The sequence below is a fragment of the Drosophila busckii genome, chromosome 2R (genome assembly GCF_011750605.1).
Source record: "Drosophila busckii strain San Diego stock center, stock number 13000-0081.31 chromosome 2R, ASM1175060v1, whole genome shotgun sequence".
In the NCBI taxonomy this organism is placed as follows: domain Eukaryota; kingdom Metazoa; phylum Arthropoda; class Insecta; order Diptera; family Drosophilidae; genus Drosophila; species Drosophila busckii.
Window position 1 is genome coordinate 20,429,355 of NC_046605.1, and position 23,363 is coordinate 20,452,717.

The 23,363-nt window shown below is 36.1% G+C and overlaps 2 protein-coding genes and 1 non-coding gene across 3 annotated transcripts; 1 reads left to right on the forward strand and 2 right to left on the reverse strand.

Moving 5' to 3' along the window:
- Positions 1-13,701: 13,701 nt before the first annotated feature.
- LOC108595210 (membrane-bound transcription factor site-2 protease) lies at positions 13,702-15,492 on the forward strand. Its single transcript, XM_017980398.1, has 3 exons — positions 13,702-13,898; positions 13,959-14,396; positions 14,455-15,492. Exons 1-3 carry the CDS (start codon positions 13,824-13,826, stop codon positions 15,466-15,468), a joined length of 1,527 nt encoding a protein of 508 aa, XP_017835887.1. The 5' UTR covers positions 13,702-13,823; the 3' UTR covers positions 15,469-15,492.
- A 32-nt stretch (positions 15,493-15,524) lies between these two features.
- LOC108595211 (LYR motif-containing protein 2) lies at positions 15,525-16,044 on the reverse strand. Its single transcript, XM_017980399.2, has 2 exons — positions 15,927-16,044; positions 15,525-15,868 (listed from the first exon to the last, which is right to left on the reverse strand). Exons 1-2 carry the CDS (start codon positions 15,963-15,965, stop codon positions 15,620-15,622), a joined length of 288 nt encoding a protein of 95 aa, XP_017835888.1. The 5' UTR covers positions 15,966-16,044; the 3' UTR covers positions 15,525-15,619.
- A 375-nt stretch (positions 16,045-16,419) lies between these two features.
- Positions 16,420-16,491, reverse strand: Trnaw-cca. Its single transcript has one exon. It is a non-coding gene; the product is annotated as a tRNA-Trp (tRNA).
- Positions 16,492-23,363: the final 6,872 nt, after the last annotated feature.

The following is a 23,363-nucleotide window of genomic DNA, read 5'->3' on the forward strand; positions in this document are numbered from 1 at the left end:
AATCAGAGGTGCCCAAGCCATTGCTCTTCCAGCTCATTTTGTTTTTGTAATTGCTCTTGCTATAGGGCGACTCGCGGCATATTCTCTTTACAGCGCTGCCAGATTTTAAAGCTAAATTTAGCTTAAAAATAAGCAAAATAAATAATTTATCATAAAGTTGCGTCAAAGCTTATGCGATGAGTAAAAAAAGAAAGAAAAAAGGACAGTGCCTTGAAATGTCAAATTATAAAGTATATTTGATATACACTAAGAAAAAAAATATGTCACTCTCCACTAAGTTGAAATAAGCCATATTATATCTAGCTTGTAAAAAGCCAGTATGGCAGCACTGTCTCTGTATTCTCGGCGCCTTCGTTGAAGTGAGCAACAACACTGTCATAGGCTTTACCCCAAGTTCGCTAATACGAATGTGAATTGTTGTTCAATGGTTTTGAGCACGTGCATTTTAGGGTTGTTGATAATATATCAAAATATCTATATATCGATATTTGTTTTCTTAAAATGACATATTTATATCGTGATATTGAGCTTGCCCAAATATCGCAATATTGATATTTTTTTTGATATTTTTATAGTGATATAAAAAACGGTACAGCAAAGTGCAAACTCTGCGACAGAGTTATTATAGCAATTGGAAACTCTACCAACTTGGCTTCGCACCTCAAAAACACACATTCCGATGTTTTCACAAAATGTGCTCCAAAAGAAGGTATGTATGTCATATGTATTTGTGCGTTTGGTCATTTGAAACTCTGACATACTAACTGAAATTCGACTGGCCAAACGCGTAAATGCATGTGGTTCTTAGCATACATTAATTCGTTTCAATTTTTAGTTGGCAACAAGCATTGAAAAAGTTCTAACAATAAGGGAATCTTTCAAGAGAACATGCCAAGCCTTTATAAACTCGCTATGAGGTATCTTGTTACCCCGGGTAGCTCGGTACCTTCCGAGCGGTTGACGTCCGCTATGAAATGCGAGGTGTGCGACTCCAGGAGTCGTATGACGGATGCCCACATCACACAAACAGTTTTCCTGAAATCGTTGAAGTCGTTGGAAATAAAATTCCAACATACAGTCGCGGACAAAACTCTACGTACGACCCCATTTTCTAACATTTTGACAATCCTAAAGCTTTAACATAAAAAGTAATGATGCAGCTTTGTTTTAAATGCTTTTTAATGTCAATAGCCAAAAAAATATAAAATTTCCTTTACTTTTTGCGCCGTGTGTTTGGGATCATTGTCTTGTTGAAAGATCCAGCTCTCACCAAGGCACAACTTGTCCACACATGGCTTCAAATTTTGTTCCAAATGCTTTTATACTGGAAGCGATCCATATTTCCTTCAATAAACACCAATTTTTTTCGCACTCCAGACGCTGCAACTGCTCCCCAAACCATGACACTGCCACCACCATGTTTTACTGTTGCAATTAGGTGCTTGGGATCCATGGCTGTGTTGGGTTTTCGCCAGACTTTGGCTTTCCCATCATATCCAAATATGTTGTATTTGGACTCATCATTTATTCAATTATGAAGGCAATTGAACATTGGGCATAGTAAACCACCAAGTTTTCAAAAAGGCTATATTTCCCGCTACCCACTTGTTCACAATTTGTCCCGCTATTTGCTTTTTAAACCAGCCAGATATAGCGGGCAAAAAGCTAAAATGGCAACGCTGATTAGTACTGAAGCGTAAGCCTACTTATTCAACACTATTTAAGGAACATGTGTATATGTATATGTATGTTTATGCAAGCTGATAATTACTTATATTTCTGAACAAATGTAATAACAATATTCTTATAAATATTCTTGTTTATACAAATACTATAGAAATGAAAATTAATTGAATAAATTCTTCAACGAAAGTTCATAATTGTGCTAAATGCAAAAAATCTAAAACTATTAAGGAACTCTCAATTAATAGTATTCAAAAAGACTTAAAACTATTATTTAGTACGATATTGAATCGCCATTATGTTTTGAAACGTCATGGCATTGAATTTATCAAGTTTTGCAAAGCTTCTAATATCTAATAGCTGCCCATTCATTGATAATGACCTCTTTCAATTCCTTTAAGGACTCAACAAGTATAGGAGCTTTATTCCCCCAGCGTTAAACCCCAGTCTTCGCCATGCAACTCATCAGCAAATGGTATAAGCTCATCGTCGAGGATATTCGAATACATTTGCGCATCCATCCTTCCTGACACAGAGCATATAGATGACTTTCCAATAGAGCTAAAAGCCGCCCAAACCATGAGACAGCCACCACCATTTACTTCGCCTATAGCAAGTCTGCCGAGGATTTCCAGGGTCCCGCCAATACTTTTGGTTTGGGCGCCCCAATTGGGGCGTCCAAATTAAACTTCGACTATTATTTTAATTTGTATTTTCTCTTTTTCAGTAAATTCGACTGCGAGAGGCAATTTGAATCAATATTATTATAAATTTCACAACTGAGCTTAGAAATTGAAAAAATATAAATTTTTGGCAGTTGAACAATTATATTTTAATAAAGAAAACCACATTTTACTACAGAATAGTTAACGTGTCAAACTCAAAATGCAAATGCAGAACTTTGCAAAAATATCAACTTTCTACCAAGCAAACGACTTTATCTTCTTTGCAATTCTAACGGAAGCTTAGATTAAAAGCAGATAAAAGGAAAATGACATAACAAATAATTCGAGAGACAAAATGCATACTCAAAAAATAAATTCCATTACTGGAATAACTGTAATATCAAAGATAAGTTTTGCACAAATATCAATTTTACTGAGGTACCATCGGACACCACAAGGCCTACTGCTGCTACTGCAAGTGTACTATAGCAGCAAAGTTATACGATATAAGACAACATGCAAAGGCAGAAAAGCATACCACATTTTTGTTCAACGGCCGAATATTAACTTATCCAATAAGTGTACCAACACGGAAGAACAGGAGGCAGCGTTGTGCATGTATATAGCAGAGCACTATGGTCCCAAAGTCGATTGGCATAAAGTCTACTAATAAAGCTGGGGACTTGAAATTCGGCATGAACTTTATTTAGAATATTTTAGAATTTTGTATTTTTTTTTTTTTTCAAATTTAAATTTTTATAATTTTTATTGTTGAAAAACGCTAAGTCACCGCGCACATAGTACTAATTTTCAACAATTTTCGATTAAAAATTCACCTCCAACATGTGAGTTTTTCTCGAAAACGGGGACAAACTATTACTGCGCGGTCAAATACGATACTTATAAGAACAAACGTACGTTATTTGTTTTTCTCAGTAAGCCTCAGCTTGTTAGTTACACTAACGAAAAGTAGAGAACGAATTTAAATTTTTTTACACAAAGCCACATAAGCAATACACGCATACACAACTAAAAATCTAAGACTACACATAAAAATACTATTGAAAATGGATAATACATACCTTTATCTTAATTTTACATTGTTAAATTATTTTAATTGACGCGAAAATATTTAATTGTGACAAAAACTAAAATTATGTAAAAAAAAAATTTTTTTTTGTTTTTGTTTTAAGCATCTGATTGATTGCGGACTTTTAAAGCTCACAACCACCATGGTCACGAAAACAGTGATGGCAAAAGCTGAGAAAATAACGTGGCTACTTGCACCAGCCAGTAACCTCTCTCTTCGAAGCAAAGTGCATATCTACAAAGCCATACTTGCCCGATCTGGAGATATGCTGTCCAAATTTATGGTATTGCGGCTAAAACCAATTTAAACAAAATAAGGGTAGCGCAAGCCAAAATACTAAGAAGAATGTGTAATGCCCCCTGGTACATGCGCACGAGAGACATTGAAAGAGATCTTAAGGTCCCGAAGGTTCGCGATGCTATTCAGAAACATTCGGCAACTTCCTGAGGAGAATGGTTCTACATCCAAACACATTAGCGAGAAGATTAAGAAACTCTCCAATGACAAGGAGATTGAAGAGGTGTCACCCACAGGACATCCCAACGAGAGTTATATAATTATGATTAGCTATAGGATTTTTTTTTTTTTTTATTTAATAGTTCTAACTTAGTCAAGCTCACATAAAAGGTACAGAAATTGTGAATAATAAAAAGTATAGAAATTTTGTACAAGAAAAAAGAAAAAAAAAAAAAAAACAAACTATAATTTTTTAAAAATTATATTGTATGTGTACCATGTATTTACTTTAAGATTAATTCTTACATTGAATTTTCGACTTTATGCCAAGAAAATCGACTTTGGGACCATAGTGCAGTGGTACAAATATTACAGACATCGCTGCAAATGCAAAGAGACACAGTAAGAATTCATGTCTACTTTGACTATCAAATTAGTTCACTTGAAAGTAAAATAATTGCCAATCAATAGTGTAATTTATTTAAGTAAATAAACGCTTGAAAGTAAAATAATTGTCAATCAATAGTGTAATTTATTTACGTAAAACCAATAGCAACGCCCCGATATGTATGTACATGTTGGGGCGTTGCTATTGGTTTGTTGCCATATTTAATGGTTTTCTTTAAATTGCACTGCGAGTGGAACGAATTTCCACAGCAGGCTTTGCTTCGTCCAATGCACAAAAGGAAATAGGTAAGTTCTACCGTGTCAACAACTGAAACCAACTGAAACCAACTTCACGTTGCTCAGCTGTCATTTTCTGACATTAGGTGACTATTCATAGCCGCGCATTTCAAATTCATTATTCTTATTCTACATTCTCCGATATATACATACATACAAGTACATACATATGTATGTACATAGCAATGTTAATAGCTAATAGCGTCCATCCACGTTTCCAGTGCTGATCACGATTCAGCACACGTGGTTGCACTCGTGCCCCTCGAATGGCAGACGAAAGCTAATGCTCCGCTCCGTGTTCTGGAAAGGCAGCTCCCAGATGCCGAAAATTTGTATGCGACCGTAGTAAAGCCATAGTCCCATTTCATTTCAAACGCGATGAGACGTCTTCAGTGCAACCTTCAAACTCACTTTCAACAGTTTTTTCAAACATTGCACTGTGGTGCCAAAGCCGATAAATAAAGTCTACTAATAAAGCTGGGGACTTGAAATTTGGCATGAATCTGCCCTCTCCAACTGATTATGAGAAAAATGTGTAATATTATTAGCTGTTTATATAAATTCCAAACGTGAATGCTAGTGACTTGAGTTTTGGCATGTATTTTTGTTACACTAAAGTAGAATTTTTAATTAGTTTTGTTTTTGTAATTGGGCATTATCTTTTCACTCTCCGCCCCTCCCCCACCCTTCCTTTTCCACTGAGCGAAAAGCAATTTTAACAATAACAAATTATTTTTAATAAATGAATCAAAAGAAAATTAAGATTAGTATATTCAATATTAGTATAAGTCTTCATCAGATACAGATTCTGATTCAGGTTCAGATTCACATTGCTAGTTAATTGCATATTTCGAATGATTTTTTTTTGTCAGGAGACGACGGTAGCTCCAGAAGGCTCAACAACTTTTTTTTCTTATTTTTCTTTTCTCTTTCTGTTGAGCCACTGAGATTTTTCAGTAGCTATTTTTCAAAAGGGTTTTTTGTTTGAAAATTAAAACACTTTTCACGAATTTTGTTTTTATGAAATTTACAAGTTTATTTTAATAAGTATTTGTCTCGAATAGACAAAATACCTAAAACGATATGTGAGAGTATATGTGTATCGTAAGACTCTATTAACTATTGTCTCGAATTAGACAATGTAGCTAAATGCAATAAGACCCGAATAGTCTCTTGCTATGCGATCGATCGACGAACTTGATACGACAATTGGGCAATAAGACTCGAGTAGTCTTTGCTAAGCGACGAACTTGTTACAACTATATAAAAAATGCCCTTAGCAACAGGCATTAAATCTAATAGAATTGATAGTGCGAAAATGATGAAACAAGATCAAAAGAAAACGAGAGTGCAGCTGTGCAGAAGGCAAGTACTAAAACAAAAGAAGTTAGTGAGCACGCACAAAGAAGAGCTTATTAAAATGCAAGCTCAAAGAAGAGAGCGCGCAAGCTTTCTTCACCTTTGTGCAAAGCCAAAATCCGATATTTGGCCTAGATCAGCTGTTCATAGCTTGCAAGACCAAACACTTTCCTTAAAACAGATACTTGATAATAGGAATCTATCTGAGGGATCTATCATACTGCAGCAAACGTCAGTCATTGTGTTGGTTCGACTGTTTTTCAATGCATGTGATAGTCGTTTTTTTTTTTTTTTAGTAAATTTCGTGCTTCTGAAGCATTTTCGTGAGACAACTAAATTTGTCCGAATTTATATAATAATTGCATGAAATTGGTAATAATTAATGTGAAAATTATTTAAGAGAGCTTCACTAATGTTTGTGATTGATGATAATTTTTTGCAATCTGCAAAAGCTCATCTCGCCGTGTTACCCTCATTGCTTATTCGAAGACCCATAACAATCCACATCTTTTCCTGAATATATATATTTTTTTTTTCCGCTCATTTCCATCTTATCATCTGCTTTTATATGCCAGCTTTCAATTTCAATTCTATAATATATTGTAACGAAATCAGCTGGACCACAGATCAGCTGGGCCGCTAAGCTGAGCTTTCGGTGGGATCAGCCTACCACCACCGAAAGCTTTGTATCGATCGGGCACTTAGAGGACCTAGCCCTGGTTCTTCTTCGTCCCTGGGCGCTGTAAGCATCTAGCCCTGGGCGCTTCCCGTCCCTGACTCACTCTCTTTGCTTCCGGGCATCGTGCCGAACAGACGCGTATTAGATTTAATAAGCACCACATCTACTAAATTCTGAATGATCTTAAAAATAAACGCGGAATAAACTGAACATCTACTTTGTGTTGGTGGTTTTTTTTTACAACTGCGCCTAACGTTGGAGGAAATCTAACCCGCTCTCTCGCTCAACCGCCTACCGCTAAACTGACCAAAAAGATTGCCTCCACTCGGCCAATAGTAGCGTAGCTTGGACCCGCAAAGATCTTGTGGGCCCACCAAACTGCTAATTTGTGCTACAATATGTTAAGAATAAATTTTAAAAACCGGATCCAAGCATGTAGTGGACTTACTCCAAATTTCAAAGCGACATGTCTTGACGTAAGAGTTTTTATTTGAAATCTGTAATTTCCAATATTTTGGATGGGGTGGCACCACAGATTGGAGAACATTGTGTAGATTTTGTTCCAGTTAACACATTGAGAACTGTTTCATCTATAAGAGTCATATGCATTTCATAGGTAACTTCAATATCAAGATTCTCATTTATTTTATAGAAATATGGCTAAGATTCTTGATTTGAATTTGAATATATATATAGTTACTTTTATGATTGCCCATTGGCGCATAATTGGCGACAACCTGGCGCCTAATTGCAAACTATTAATTAATTAATACTATTGCAGAATATAAAGCTTTAACTAAAATACAAAAAAGAATAATATTTATTGTTGCAGTAATATATGTATATATGTTTATGCATTTATGTTCAAGAACATAATTTTTTTTAATGAGTCTGCAGGCAAGTTGCTTTTTAGGTCCGTCATTGCCAGCTTTAGTGCAGAGAATGACCTTTCAGCGGAAACCTGGGTTTCAGGAACAGAATGCGCGACCTTAGCCACACGGTAGAGGCGTGGGAAAGTCAACTTCTTATCCTTCCAATAACTCATAATGTTTATGCTTAGATCCATTGGCTTTGGTGAATAGCCATAAATCTCCGCAGTTGCCAATTTAAGGTCCGGCTCGTCCTCAACCTCAGACTCCTCACATCCAGAGCCCACTTTAATTGAATTTAAATATTCATTTAAAAGTGAGCATGTACTCTGAGATGTCAGCTCAAGGCCAGTTGAATCGGCGATGTCTCTGAGGATACAGATAAGGGTGCCACACTATTTTAGTGTGTTTTCCCGTTAAAACATAAAATCACAAATTAATTGTCATTTATATATGTGAATGGTTATTAAAGCTTACTTGCTTATTTAAGGCCAGTATTTTCCGCATCAATCCAACTAATTGATTTCTTGCTGCTGCCAGCTGAATTGGATTCTATATTAAAATCCGCCGAGTTCTTGGGTCCAAATAAATTGCCGAGAGAACAACTTCATTTGTTGTCAGCAAATGTTCACGATTTTCTACGCTTTTGAGTAGATCTGCACTAATGCAATTTTTTTGTTGCTACAGCTCAGCACAGACAGCAATACAATACGTCATACTATTCTTTGTCCGTTAGTTGAACAGATACAGGCATGTGCTGAAGTATGAACTCTTCGTAAACAAATGCTTTTCAGCATTTCATACGTTGAATCCATCTTGTAGTCACATCAATGATTGGCAGGGGTGGAGCTGTAGTACCAATCGTTAGCCTAAATATAGCACAGAAGAAGAAATAATTTGTGTAATTAATGCATATTATTTTAAATTCTTACCTGAACGTCGGTGTACGCAATGTTTTTACAATTGCATTTCTTGCGTCATTATTCAAAAAATCTTTTACTACTAGCTGCATGGAGTGAGCAGCACATCGTGCAGATTTTAATGAAAAAATGTAAATGTTGTTCATCAGCTCCTCATTATGAACATCCGTACTCTGCACATCTTCTAAGTCATCGTTCAAACACTCTATTGCCTTTATAATGTTCCTGCCATTGTCTGAAGTTATTGTGAATAGTTGTTCCTTTGCTATGGAAAACTCTGACAACATGTTCTCAATCTCCACGCTTAAAAAAAGGCCTGTGTGCTTTTGGTCCAGTTCCACTATACCCAGTGCACTATGGTCCCAAAGTCGATTTTTTTTTGGCATAAAGCCTACTAATAAAGCTAGGGACTTGAAATTTGGCATGAACTTTATTTATAATCTTTTAGAATTTATTTGAACCACGCCTTCACCTCCCCTCTCCAACTGATTATGAGAAAAATGTGTAATATGATTAGCTGTTTATATAAATTCCAAACGTGAATGCTAGTGACTTGAGTTTTGGCATGTATTTTTGTTACACTAAAGTAGAATTTATAATTAGTTTTGTTTTTGTAATTGGGTATTATCTTTTCACTCTCCACCCCTGCCCCACCCTTCCTTTTCGACTGAGCGAAAAGCAATTTTAACAATAACAAATAATTATTTTTAATAAATGAATCAAAAGAAAATTAAGATTAGTATATTCAATATTAGTATAAGAGTCTTCATCAGATACAGATTCTGATTCAGGTTCAGATTCACATTGCTAGTTAATTGCATTTTCGAATGATTTTTTTTGTCAGGAGACGACGGTAGCTCCAGAAGGGCTCAACAATTTTTTTCTTATTTTCTTGGCTGTTGAGCCACTGAGATTTTTCAGTAGCTATTTTTCAAAAGGGTTTTTTGTTTGAAAATTAAAACACTTTTCACGAATTTTGTTTTTATGAAATTTACAGGTTTATTTTATTAAGTATTTGTCTCGAATAGACAAAATACCTAAAACGATATGTGAGAGTATATGTGTATCGTAAGACTCTATTAACTTGAGCCACGATCAATTATGCTGACGAATTATAATTAAACTAACAGTCCCGACTTGGGCTGTGTTTAACTATTAACTATTGTCTCGAATTAGACAATGTAGCTAAATGCAATAAGACCCGAATAGTCTCTTGCTATGCGATCGATCGACGAACTTGATACGACAATTGGGCAATAAGACTCGAGTAGTCTTTGCTAAGCGACGAACTTGTTACAACTATATAAAAAATGCCCTTAGCAACAGGCATTAAATCTAATAGAATTGATAGTGCGAAAATGATGAAACAAGATCAAAAGAAAAAAACGAGAGTGCAGCTGTGCAGAAGGCAAGTTCTAAAACAAAACAAGTTAGTGAGCACGCACAAAGAGAGCGCGAGCTTTTATTGCAGTGCAGTGCCGAATGCAGCATTTGCTAAGCATCCAAGAGGGACCAACGTTGAGTTGTTTATTTGACTTTACGTACCGTTGGCGACCTTGGGAACTACGGAAATAAAGATATTTCGTGAGACAACTAAATTTGTTCGAATTTATATAATAATTACATGAAATTGGTAATAATTAATGTGAAAATTATTTAAGAGACCTTCACTAATGTTTGTGATTGATGATAATTTTTTGCAATCTGCAAAAGCTCATCACGCCGTGTTACCCTCATTGCTGATACCGCTGCCATTTTGCTTTGACATGCTTATTCGAATATAATTCGAAATAATTTTTTTCTTTCGCTCATTTCCATCTTATTATCTGCTTTTATATGCCAGTTTTTAATTTCAATTCTATAATATATGTTAAGAATAAATTATAAAAACCGGATCCAAGCATGTAGTGGACTTACTCCAAATTTCAAAGCGACATGTCTTGACGTAAAAGTTTTTATTTGAAATCTGTAATTTCCAATATTTTGGATGGGGTGGCACCACAGATTGGACAACATTGTGTAGATTTTGTTCCAGTTAACACATTGAGAACTGTTCCATCTATAAGAGTCATATGCATTTCATAGGTAACTTCAATAAATATCAAGATTCTCATTTATTTTATAGAAATATGGCTAAGATTCTTGATTTGAATTTCTAAATATCTATTTTTTTTATATGATCAGTAGTTTTTTTTTAACTAATTCAAGTTTTAGCGGTATGCAATATCGAACAGACTGCGGTGTTCTTTTAACCCGTAAGGTATATTGGTTACAAACTTTTGTTTGTACATACTTTGGCCAGTTGCACCATCAAACCCGTAGCTGCAATTTGATTTTAGAAATATCCGTATATAACTCGAAAACATCGTATTGCAATTTAATTATTCAATGTGCCGTATGATCTAAAAGATTTTTTAATGGTACTTTAGTATTGGTATTCAGGTATCGCTGCTTTAAGGACAAACACCACGTCCCGCTTGGATTCTTTTTAGCAGAAAGGACTGCAGCATGCATAAGATGGCTTGTGTTAGTGTGAGTTTCTTTTGCGACTCCACTCGCAAGTTTTCTTTTTAATCTGTCCATTGCATTTGGGTAAAATAATGTTGGACGTCCCATTTGCTGTGGCGTCTTACAGTTGTCGTAAACAGTGATTGATATCTTGGACGCCAACCACTTTTTATACTTGGACATAAATCTTTCCATCATTTTGTTGCATTTTGGAAGGTTTCTTTTGATAAAGCATTCAAAATTACTAATTTTCTTATCTATTTCAATCTTTTTAGCATATTCCAAATGGTTGTTGTTTATTTTATTGTAAATCCAATCCGATACCGGGCCAAATGCTGATGAGGTCGCTATAATAAAACTCAAATGTACCTATTTATTAAAAAATTGATAGAAACGAGCCAAAGTTATTACTTTTTGATAAAATAAGACATTTGTAAGTACAAACTGACACAAATACCAGGCCTCAGAACCTTAATTGTACTCCACGAAACACATGGGACGCCATTCAATTTTCTAAAAAAAAAAAAAAAATACATATTGGACGATACAAAACATTTAAAACTAACTACTATACATAAAACTACTATACAACACATATTGTCTCTATATACAGTATACTACTGTACTATACTATACTACAAACCTTGATTTGTATTTTCTATTATAGAATAGTTATTCTATTAATTTTTAACACAATTATTAATTAACACATAAAAATAGTATTTAAAGTAGATAATACATACCTTTATCTTAATCTTACATTGTTAACTTATATTAATTGACGGGAAAATATTTAATTGTGACAAAAATTAAAATCATGCCAAAAATTTTTTGTTTATTAATCAAATGACTGATTGCTGATTCTTAAGAGCTCACAAAAAACTAAACAAAGGATTATAAATTTTAGCATCAGCAAAAATTCAAATTTCGATGCCAAAAAAAATCGGCTTTGGGACCATAGTACATTGCAAACATTGTGTGCAACTTTGACGCCAAAAAAAGGAGTGTAAACAAAAAAAAAATAAATTTCAAGTTACCGTTATCAGCAGTAGCTACGATCTTCGGTGGTTTACGGAAATATTAAGAAACAAGTGGAAAGGTTAAAGTTGGGCGCCACCAACTTTTAAATACACTTTGTCTAGGGCATCGCAGCAAACACACGCATGTACTCACAAACACACACACAAAACAGCGGACGCGTCATGGCTCGTTTTCGATTTAGCGTCAGCAGCGACGGCGCCGCTGCGTCGGCAGCGCGTTTGATGCAACGTCAGCACGTGCGCCCCCGCCGCCTATGATTAAAGATTGAAAATGGTCAATATCTAGTATTTATCCGATCTGTTCTCTGAAATTCCGCGTCGTAAAAATGACTAGTAATTTTTGGTGATTTATTTCTAGATTTTTAGAAGAAGGTATCTTCTTAGTGAGTACTTATTAATTCATGCTATTAATTTATTTTCACTCACTAGATTTTTTATCTGATGGTTCTAGACAGGTCGATGAAAGTCCGAGGATTGGTATGTGACATTACAATAAAAGAAAATCATAATTAAAAACGTTTATATAATTATTGGCAAATAGTGTATCTCTTACACATGATAATTTGAAGTCAACCTATATAACAATTTTGAAGATTGTGGAAATTTTGCGCTCCTATGTCTCCTTGATCACACTAGCTGATTCAGAGAGAATTACACGCCATTCATTAAAATCAGACCAGACAACAGCAGAACAACGAGTACTAGTACGACCATGTGTACTATTATTATGCGAAGCTCGCGATCGAAGTCTGAGCATAGAATAAATACTTGATATAATCTCCCCAAGGAGTCTTGCTCAACCGCTCCTCTTCTCCCTGTAGCAATGACCCCACTGAGCATACTTCGAATAAATATTGGAACACTTGTTTCAACAATCTAAAATTAAACAAATATAAGATCGGACTAAAGTGACGTTAAGTCACTAAGACTATTAGTTAAATTGCAGAACATATCAAGACAGTAGTCTAGCGTCTTCTGCATTTCATTATAAAATATAAAAAACAAAGACAATTCCTTTATCATAATATTCTAAGGAGTCATCATAAATAGAGTTAGCGTCAACCATTATATATTCGTTATGGATATGGTGGTTAAGTTGCAAGTTTTGTCATCAACTTAATTGAAAAAATACAAACAACTTACTATATGTTCTCATATGTAGACACTATGATGTGAACACACTCCCGTCCTAACAAATTATAGATCCTCAACCAACTCTCTACCTTACATGAGAGCATGAGCAATGGACAATTACTTTTAATAACTATAACATAAAAACTCATTCTCGTTGCCATGTTTTAATAAGAAATCCGGTTTACCAGTGTATTACTAACTTTGTTTTAGGTGTGAATATTGTTGCTATAGATTATATTGTAACAAAAAATTAGACTATTAGCAATTATAGATATGCACACGCAGCTACAACAATTTATATTCGCATAATATCGTAATCCTCAGCTCTTCCTTCATCATACTACGAAGTTTGATGTAATTCTAAATAACTGAAATAATTCTGGTCATGTATAGTTTCGGTCTGTAGCAAACATGTTTTGTATATATTAATAAAATATAACGGCATCTATTGCAGCATAGTGCTGTATGTTATGTTAGGAATTCTACAGTAAGCCAACAGTAACTGTTAAAATAACAGGGTGAGAATGGAAGCTGATACGTAAACAGGGAGATTATGTTGACTCCCTGTTAATATGACATGGAAAAAACTTCGCAGTCTGGCACCGCTTACTTGAAAAACTGTGTGGCAGCGCTCACAGCTGTGCGGCAAGTTTCGCAAAGTGAATTTTAATGGCAATAACAATGTGTACTAGTTGAAACCAAATTAAAAACCAAAAACCATATAATTCAGCGCACTATGGATCCTGTGGTATTCTTCGTTGTGCTGACATCAATATATTGCGCACTCTACTTTTTCGATCGCTTTTTTAAGGTGCGCCGACTGAAAATCAAGACAATATATGTACTGTATATTTGTATTTTTTGCTTATAGAGCTGCATGCATTATCCATACGATGCCTTTCTGCGTAATACCGGATTGAAAATCAATTTCATGAGCATACATTGGCACTCCAGCGCAAGCAGTTTCAATCGCATGCTCATTCGTTGGGGCTCCAGCTCCGGCAACGGCTTTCTGCGCAATTCTCTAGTCAAAAATTTTAATGTTGGCGTGCTGCTGTCCTTTCTGCTGCTGCCCATAGGTCTTATCCTATTATTTATAACCATATTTAATGGACGTGATCCAGCTGGGGGCGCAGCAATGTCAACGCCGGCAGTGCAGTTGGAAATCCTACTGCCGGGAGTAAATTTGCCGCTTCAGGAGATTGGTTACTATATAGCCACTCTGGTAATGTGTACGCTGTTGCATGAGCTGGGACACGCATTGGCTGCAGTCCTGGAAGACGTTCCAGTCACGGGTTTTGGTTTTAAGGTAAGCTGTGGCCACACTCGCTTACTCGTATTTATATTCAATAATTTTACCATTTTAGCTATACTACTGCCTGCCTTTGGTGTACACGGAGCTGTCGCATGATCATTTAAATAGCCTGCGCTGGTTCCGTAAGCTACGAATACTCTGTGCCGGAATTTGGCATAATTTTGTATTTGCCGCCATTTGTTACTTGGTGAGCTGCTCGCTGGGATTACTACTCTCGCCACTCTATGTGCACAATCAACACGTAATAGTCACAGAATTGACGCCCAAGTCGCCGTTGCGCGGTGAGCGGGGCCTGCAGCTACATGAGGTCATCACCCAGTTGAACGATTGTCCGATCAACAGCGAACAGAGTTGGCTGCAGTGTTTGCAGCAGGCTCAGCACCAACGCTTGGGCTACTGCATTAGCTCCGACTTCATACGGCTAAACGATGAGAGCATAGACATCTCACATCACAGCGCAGATGGGCGTTTGCAATGCTGCGATGTGGGCAATCCCAATGTGAGCTGCTTTGAGCATGTGGAGGATGTGGTCTTGGCAGCGCCGCTGGAGATACCGCAGCATGTCTGTCTGCATATACGCAACACATTGGAGGAAGCCACTGCTTATTGTCAGCCTGGTGTATGTGCCCAAGGCTATTGCTTGCGTCCCATGCTGCCCAACACCACCAGTCTATTAGTGTTCAAGCGTCAAAATCTGCAGCAACAGTCGCTGCCCATGATCATCTATGTGGGACAGCCGCAGGATGTGGTGCGTAGCGTCCGTGTATCGGCCTTTGTGCCGCGCTTTGAAGAGTTAAGCTCCGCATGGGCGGATTCCTGGTCGCTACTGCTGCGCTACAACGTGGTTTTCAGTATTGGCTTGGCCTTGATTAATGCTATACCCTGTTTTGGCTTTGATGGCGCTCATATAACCAGCACGGTTATACACAGTTTTCTCGTGGGACGCGTCGATCAGCATGCCAAGCGTGATTTAATCTCGGTGATTATCACCAGCGTGGGTACGTTGCTCTTTGGCCTGGCACTGCTCAAAGTTATATGGCTGAGTTTGCTCAGACCTCTGCTTTAAACTGAAATGCTTCAATACGCACACCTAGAGACTACTATACAGCGATTAGTTAGAAATTCTCTTCTTTTGTTTATATTTATATATACATGTATATTTATATGTCGAGCTGCTTTAGCTGCTAATAAAACCACTATGCCTTTCTCTCTCATTTTCACTTGTTGCCCTTTTGGCCCTTTACACGAATGCCACTCAGCTCCAGGCTGGTCTGCAGCTCTGTTAGACTACGTCTGCCGCTCTGCATCAGCATCTTGATGGCCACCTCGTCGCTCTGGCTACGATTTGTTTGGAAATCATGTCTCGCCCAGTCTCTCAACTCTTGCTGACTTTGTTTATCCGGCACCAATCGCGTGGTTCGCCAAATCTCTCTGTATAGCTTCAACACCTCCTGGCGCAGCATGAACTGTCAAGTGAAGTAGCTAAATTGTTATTCTCGTTTTTGTTTATTTTGTTTCTCTTACCTGCTTTAAACTGAGTGTTGCTTTTGTTAGCTTGGACATGTTTGCATTCTAGTTGAAACTGTTATTCAAATATTCAATAAATAATATTGTATATTTTGTTTGTTGATTCTTTGGCCCGAGTCGATCAGCTGATGTGACAGCTGTTTTCTTAGTAAGAGAAATGTTAAGTGTTAATGTTAGATAACATAACATAGTCTGTTTAGTACATATGTTGAACAAAGTATATGTACATATGTTGGTTAAATTTAAATGTTAAAACATTTTAAAACAGCATTATAAAAATATGGCAGTTGTTCTATTCTTAAAGCGACAAAATTACTTCTGGTCAAAAAGAAATTAACTTAATTTATGAAAATTTTCTGTAAGTGGAGGATTTAAGTTTAAAATAAGTTAACACTCTTAAAATCGTTTTTTTCACATATTCTTGAATTTTCTATTCTTACAATGTTCATTAAAATAGACAATAAATCAATAAAAAAACAAGTTATTCAATTGACCCCGACGTGATTTGAACACGCAACCTTCTGATCTGGAGTCAGACGCGCTACCGTTGCGCCACGGAGTCATGTGAATGATCCGCGACTAAGCCTAAATTTCAAGATATGAGAACATAGAACGCAATTAGAACAAACATGATTAGCTGAAAAGTTAAAAGCTTGGTAAGCTTTATAATCTACAATTAACTAATAATATGTACTATTTATGTTCCGATGTGCTGATTCTATATACTAGCAACAACGGCGCTCAATATTAGCATTACATAGCAAACTAGAAAAAAAACAAGGCACAATTTTGAAAATGAAATCAAATGTTAGCGTTTGTCAGACAGAATAAAACTAAAATTATAACATGAGTATTTAATTTGCCATTTAAATTAAAATACATTTTAATTAAATCAAAGTGAATTATAGTATGAGTACATACTTTTTATTTAGTTGCTGTCATTTAGCCCCTTAAGTGATTGACATGACAGCTGATTGTATTCAAGCTTATGCTTAGTTAGATTCTAATGTTGGGCATTTAGTTAAATGTATCTTCGTTGTCAATTAAGCTTATTCATACGAAGAGTGCGAGTTAGCAGCAGCTTTAACTTGGGTAGTGACTGGCGACTGGCACCAATGAGGATTGGACTGATATTAACTGTTCCATTAATTATTTTTTAAATATCTACAGGGCCACAATTGCCAGCTGTTTTGCACTACAGTTAGTGCCATTCCCTTTGACAATTTGAGCTAGTTAGAGGTACTGTTTGTGCCAATTACAATTGAGGATAAGAATAATACATAACAGTTATAGAGTCATCATATCTCTTCGACGAAATTTGAAATCAATAAAATCTGATTTAAATAAATCTAATTTATTGCACATACCATTATCATTAATAAAAATATTATATCTATAAAAAAGTTTTTCTTGAAGCTGAGAAAACTCAATTTTTCATTTAATAACCCGTGCGGCAATAGATAAAATACAACCAAAAACTCAGATCAAATATCGGACTATAATATATATAATCTACACACTAATACCTTTCATTTGATATATAATATGGTTTAATTTTTATCATAAAAATAAAAATATTTAAAAATAATCTTTTTAATAAAATAAAAAAAAAAGTGTTATTTTTTAATTTTTCTATAAAAAATTATAATTGTTCCGGTCTCTGAAAAAAATATAAAAATTGCTCTATCATCCATGTGATCTACATATATATTTAAAAGCTATTGATTTATATGTAGTATATTTATAAATCCAAAAGTTATTCCAAATTAATAAGCTATCGAAATATGTAGAATAGGCTAAACTGATCGGCTATATTCGTGAGCTTAAATCCGTTTCTATATATATTTATATATATGTATAAAATACATTTACATACATGAATACATTTCCTTAACAATTTTTATTTTTTAACTAAAGGATTTAATGCAAAAACTAAAACTGATATAAAACGGAAAAACAACTAAAAATATTAATATAGTACAGGTAAGCAGCCGCAAGCAAAGCATTTGAAATTTATTTATAGTTGCAACTTACAAGTGCAAACTATGCAAATATGCCAGAGAGGACGAGAGCAATAAGTTTCGTTTTCAGTCAGCAACAGCTGACTTTAACAGCTGTTAGCTTTAAAACTGAACGTTATTGAATACTTTCTGTACAGAACTTTACAGTTTATAGTTATCTAATATGTAAACATATAAAGATAATAATCTTAATGCTTTGAAAAAATGTCGAAATAATTTATAAGTGGTTTTTCATTTGTTAGTCAATTCATTATTAAATTATAGAACAATGTGATAATATGTTTAATTTTGCCAAATGCTCAATTATTGAGGCCACTATTAAATGCGAAATCGACTCAAAAAGGATATCAAAATAAACCATTATATCAGTGCTCTGTGTTTCAGAATTATTCAAAAATTATTTCGATTTACCAAGTCTTAAAATCCATTTCTTCTCCCAAAAAGAGGGTTCATCAAAATGATATACAGTTATATGAAGGACCTACATTTTTGAACACTTTTTTATATATGATCAACTTCATACATGGATACCCTATTAAAAATATAGGTTTGCGCATTAGTTTGTCATATCTATATTTATCGGAGCCTTTTATTTGCAGATAGCGATATTTAAAATATGTATATATCCGTATAGCGACGCATCAGCACATGAAAACGCTGGCCTTTGATCACTTCGAATACTCGGGCTTAGGCAATGTAATCAATCTAAGAATTACACTCTTCCCACAGACTTATGACGTGGAGAAGAAGGTCCCAGATTTACTGCAATATTCACGGGCGTTAAGAGCGATTACGGCGCCATTGGGGATGGACTGTATGAATGTATGTATGCAAAAAAAAAAAAAAAAACAGACCCACAGCTGCGTTTGCTCTGTGGCAAGTATTTACATGCACCAACTTAACATTTGCTGTTAAATTGCAGACCACTTGAGCTTGATAAAGGCGATAATCACTAATTACGCAATTTCTTGTCGCACCATTTAGTATCTTTTGCTGAGTTCTCGGAAATACGCTGGCCGTGATATGAAAGACGACTCGCGGGCGCTCTGCAAGCGAGGTCTTTAAACACACTGTTCTTCCGAAAACTTAGGACAGTGTGCTCTGAAGATAAGGGCAAGACGGCATGTATTTGCTGCGACTAGAACTGGGAGACCAAAGTCGTTTTTACATTATGCTGCAGTTCGGGTCCTTGCAGCGAAACGCCCGACAAACCCCTTTGATCTCAACTGTGCGTTCGTATTTGCTGTGCCTTTCCTGGGCTTGCAGTCTCAAGATTTTGTGATCATAAAGTCATCTCAATTACATACTACAATACATACTATAACACTATAAAAAAAGAAAACATTATGAATTTATTCACAATTAAATTTATAGTCGTAAACCAACTACACTGAGCGATAATCAATGGATAATGTTAGCTGCTGTTATAATATTCAGTAATTAAACTTTAAATTGGATTATCTTTTTCAGTTAAAAATATGCGTTATTCTATGTGTGCGACTGAATTTTTCATATTTTTTATTAAAATATGTTTTAAAATTTTTACACATATTATTGAAAGTTATAGTATTTAATATGAAAAATTACTACACTTTATGGATACTAATATCGCAGGTGAATTGTAAGAAAATAAATAATAAGCTGTTAGTGCATGTCATAAGACGTGGCTAGTTTTGTATGCTTGTTGCAAGTGAGCAGTGAGCAGTGGGTGGCCGATCTCCTACTAAATTTTAGCTGTGTGGATGGTGCGTTGGTATGAGCAGACTGAAAGATTAGCATGCCTTTTTAAATATCCGTTATCTTTAAATTTAATCGCTTTGAGCTTGCTGCTGCTCTTTTTGTTGTTGTTATTGTGATTTTGCGGTTGTTTTCACTCTATCTCAAGTCTCTGTTTTGTTTATGTTTACACATATCGGGTGTGTGTAGTTTAGAGATACGCGTCGTGGCAGTTGTTGAACACACGCTCGTGTTGGCGATTCAATAAGCAAGCAGACAGGCTCAGCTACCCCCCAAGCCCCCCAGCTGCCTCCACTGATTGTATGCGGTCAGTTGTTGCGATTCCCGCCGCGTATTTGTCCACCAGGCGTGCACAACAGCACAAACAACACTTTATTTAAGAAAAATGTTCTTGAACGTGCTGCACATGTAGGGGAAGTACAATATAGCCATGGAGTCGACAGTAGTAGAAAAAGGGCAAGGTTGGTGAGAGGAGAGGTGGAAGCAAGCAGTAGAGAAGTAGCAACAGGAAACACACACAAAACAAATAACAAATACTACTGGGTGATACATGAGAAGGATGTCGGAAGAGAGTATAAAGCTATTTGAAGTAGACAATATGGACCACGACGCTAGGATATTTGCAAGTCTATGACAAGCATGAAGGTGAAGAGTAATCTGTCACCTTTATCTACTCCACCACAGCCATTCCTGTATACGAACAAGGTTTGATGTGGGCTAGAAGGGGGGTTTGTACATCTGCGATAGCTGACATAGACGTAGACTCTGTCTGCGTGGCGATGGGAGGAAATATTGTGATTCGTGCGTAGGTGTAACATTATATGCCTGCGATGTACTAGCATATGTTGGTAGTAACGTGTGCAAGTCTAGCTAAATAATTAGTTTTAGTCAACACATTAATTACGATAGAGTTTGAACAAACTAATAAATTTATAAATGTATGTATTATAAATCTACAAATCTGTATTAAAATTACTTGTTTAATTCCAGATCATTGACATCCTTTTTGGGTGTCACTGTTCCGATCCATTCCATTCGTTAATATTCTTAGTATTGCCGCCGAATGTGCCGGAGGAGCCTAAAAGTATAGAGTCAACTGATCGCATAGTAATGGAGATAGTAGAAGAGAGAGAATGATATCCGGGCAAGAAGAAAAGAGAGTACCTTGTTAGTATGAGTTCTCGAGGTTAAACTTGAAGCTTGTCGGTTTAAAATTAGATTGTTCATTCAAGGAAAACACTCTTCCGACTCTGCATCGAACGCCCTACTGACTTCCTCCTAGCCTGTAACGCACTGGACCTGGGATGTCAAAGTTTTTATTTAATTTTCTTTTGCTAGAATGTTTGACTTTTCTTACTATTTTGCATTCATGTCCTGATAACCACTTAATCTATAAGTGCGTCGTCTTTCATTATGTCTCTTTGTGCATTCCTTTTAGTGTCTGGTAACTTGTGTTGGTATATTTTAGTTTATTGTTTTATCTTTCTTCTTGATTTTTGTTGCTCTTTTATAATTTTTTGCTGTTTATTGCCGTATAATGATTGGGTTAAACTGTGTTTTTCATTTTTGTATGTGGTGGTGGGTATGTCTAGAAGTTGACCATGGACAACATAGCACGAAGTTGGGCGCGGCGAAGAACAACCGAGAGCTATATCGCCTAGCATAGGCACACAGTCACATCAAGGGCGCACATCTACGACACCATTCACAACCACACTACATACGTCACACCCACATACAGCCTAGCTCCGAGCCCATCAGACACTAATAAATAAGAACTCTACAGAGGTCGTAATGACGCTAGTGCTAGCTTACATGCCGGTATCTCATAAATACACTAATCGGGTCCTGGCATCTGTTGTCTGATGATTACTAAGTTGCATAGACGCTACAAACTCCAATATAACGCCAACATGCAGAAGTGTACCAAAAAAAAGAAATAAAAGATAGTCTAGCACTCAGGGAGTCTAGATAAAGAGAAAACTCGCGACAGAATATGAACGGCATACTGTCCGCGGAGAAGCACGAGCGTGCTATACTATTCAATTATGGGGACTGGTTAAAATAATTATTTATGTGTGTGTCTGCTGTTGATACTTATAAGATAATAATTCCAATGATCGCTCTCTACGATGACTGCAAAGATACATGCTCCTCATTAGAGCTTGCTTGAAGTGCTTTGATACTTCCAGATTCGTCCGAGTAATTGAACAATGAGTGGAGACATAATCAACATGTAAATAATATGAATAGCTTTTATGAGAACACAGAAGACGCACACAGTCTCTGCTATGTGTTGTTAAATGCTTTTGTATGAGTTAGACTATTTATTGACATAATTACTCTGTATCGTGTGTGATGGCCATAATGTCTAGAGTACTGCTCCTATCTCTCGTGTTAGTCTTTTTACCCGTGAATAAGGAGATCTTCAATATTACCAAAATGTCCGGCTTAAATTATTTCACCGTTCGCACTCATTTCGAGTCTCATGCAAAAATTTCAGTGCAGTTCTATTGAGAGCCGAGCTAAGAGAGTGATAGCACGGATCTACAAAGGCATGAGCACAAGAGAATAAAGGCGACACAGCGAAGAGCGCGCCAAAGGTACACGCGGAGGTTTCAACATCAAAGAGAAAAAAGAAGTTCCCACGATGAAAAATTACCCCATTTCAACAGCAACAGATGGGGTAGAGGTGGCCATTGGTAGAGCAATGCGGACTATCTCCGTGTCATTTCGTGAACTTAGTATATTAGCGTTATAGCGCCACCTAGCACACGGCCCACACAAGAACTCTGACATCAGAATTAACTTTATCAATTTGACATACTAACATAGACGAGAGTAATCACAGTATGCGACTATAATACATGCGTAGTGGGTCAACTTGTACGCTTTACAGTGTGTTAAGTGAAGCTGTGTTTATGACAACTCACCTGTGAAGATTCAATATTTTATCACTCATATAATGACTGACATTCACTAGCAATATACTCTCTATAGTCGTTTAGATCTCGTCGTGCTCGTCTGGTCACGGAGTCTAGCCCAGCTTTATAATTCAGCTAATCTCCGCAATATGCAAGTGGAATAGTGAGCAAGATACACAAACTAAGTTATGCATACTATACCACAGACACGGCTAATACACATATCCTCACTGTCATGACACTGTATATAAGTGCGTTATAAGGCACGCACAATTAACTTTAGCTCTGAGTGTGCAAAGAAAAAACAATTGTTAATCTTTCTTTTTGTACTTTGCTTGCATTGGTCTATAATGGTGGTCAATTTACTAATTTAATACTCTTAATTGTTAGGGCTCGCATTTTATATCATAAGGATGGAATCAGATTTTTTAACTTTGGAAACTCGCGTGTTGTGAATGCTCTTCAGAGATGAAATTTATTCAAAGGATATAATGTAAGTTGTATGATTTTATGCTTTGGATTTTGTGTAGCAGTGCAAAGTTACATTTAGTTGAGTGTGATGAAGAGTCTTTTTGGCTTGTTAACAAGGTAGGTATAAAGTTAATTGAATCATTGTGATCTGAGAATTTTCATATCTCTGTTAATTACTTGTTCCACCTTAAATTCTTGTGCGGTTTAGCGTTCTCTTATCTTGTATAAAGATATGTTCAATTATTATTGGCAGACTACAATTGTTGTCTCCTCGACACTCC

Bases quoted from the DNA above. Each gene is read 5' to 3' on its own strand.
- LOC108595210 (XM_017980398.1), top strand. From the start codon at position 13,824: ATGGATCCTGTGGTATTCTTCGTTGTGCTGACATCAATATATTGCGCA. The intron at 13,899-13,958 runs GTGCGCCGACTG...TTTTGCTTATAG, and splicing joins TTTTCGATCGCTTTTTTAAG to AGCTGCATGCATTATCCATA. The intron at 14,397-14,454 runs GTAAGCTGTGGC...TTACCATTTTAG, and splicing joins TCACGGGTTTTGGTTTTAAG to CTATACTACTGCCTGCCTTT.
- LOC108595211 (XM_017980399.2), bottom strand. From the start codon at position 15,965: ATGTCCAAGCTAACAAAAGCAACACTCAGTTTAAAGCAG. The intron at 15,869-15,926 runs GTAAGAGAAACA...TTCACTTGACAG, and splicing joins CAACACTCAGTTTAAAGCAG to TTCATGCTGCGCCAGGAGGT.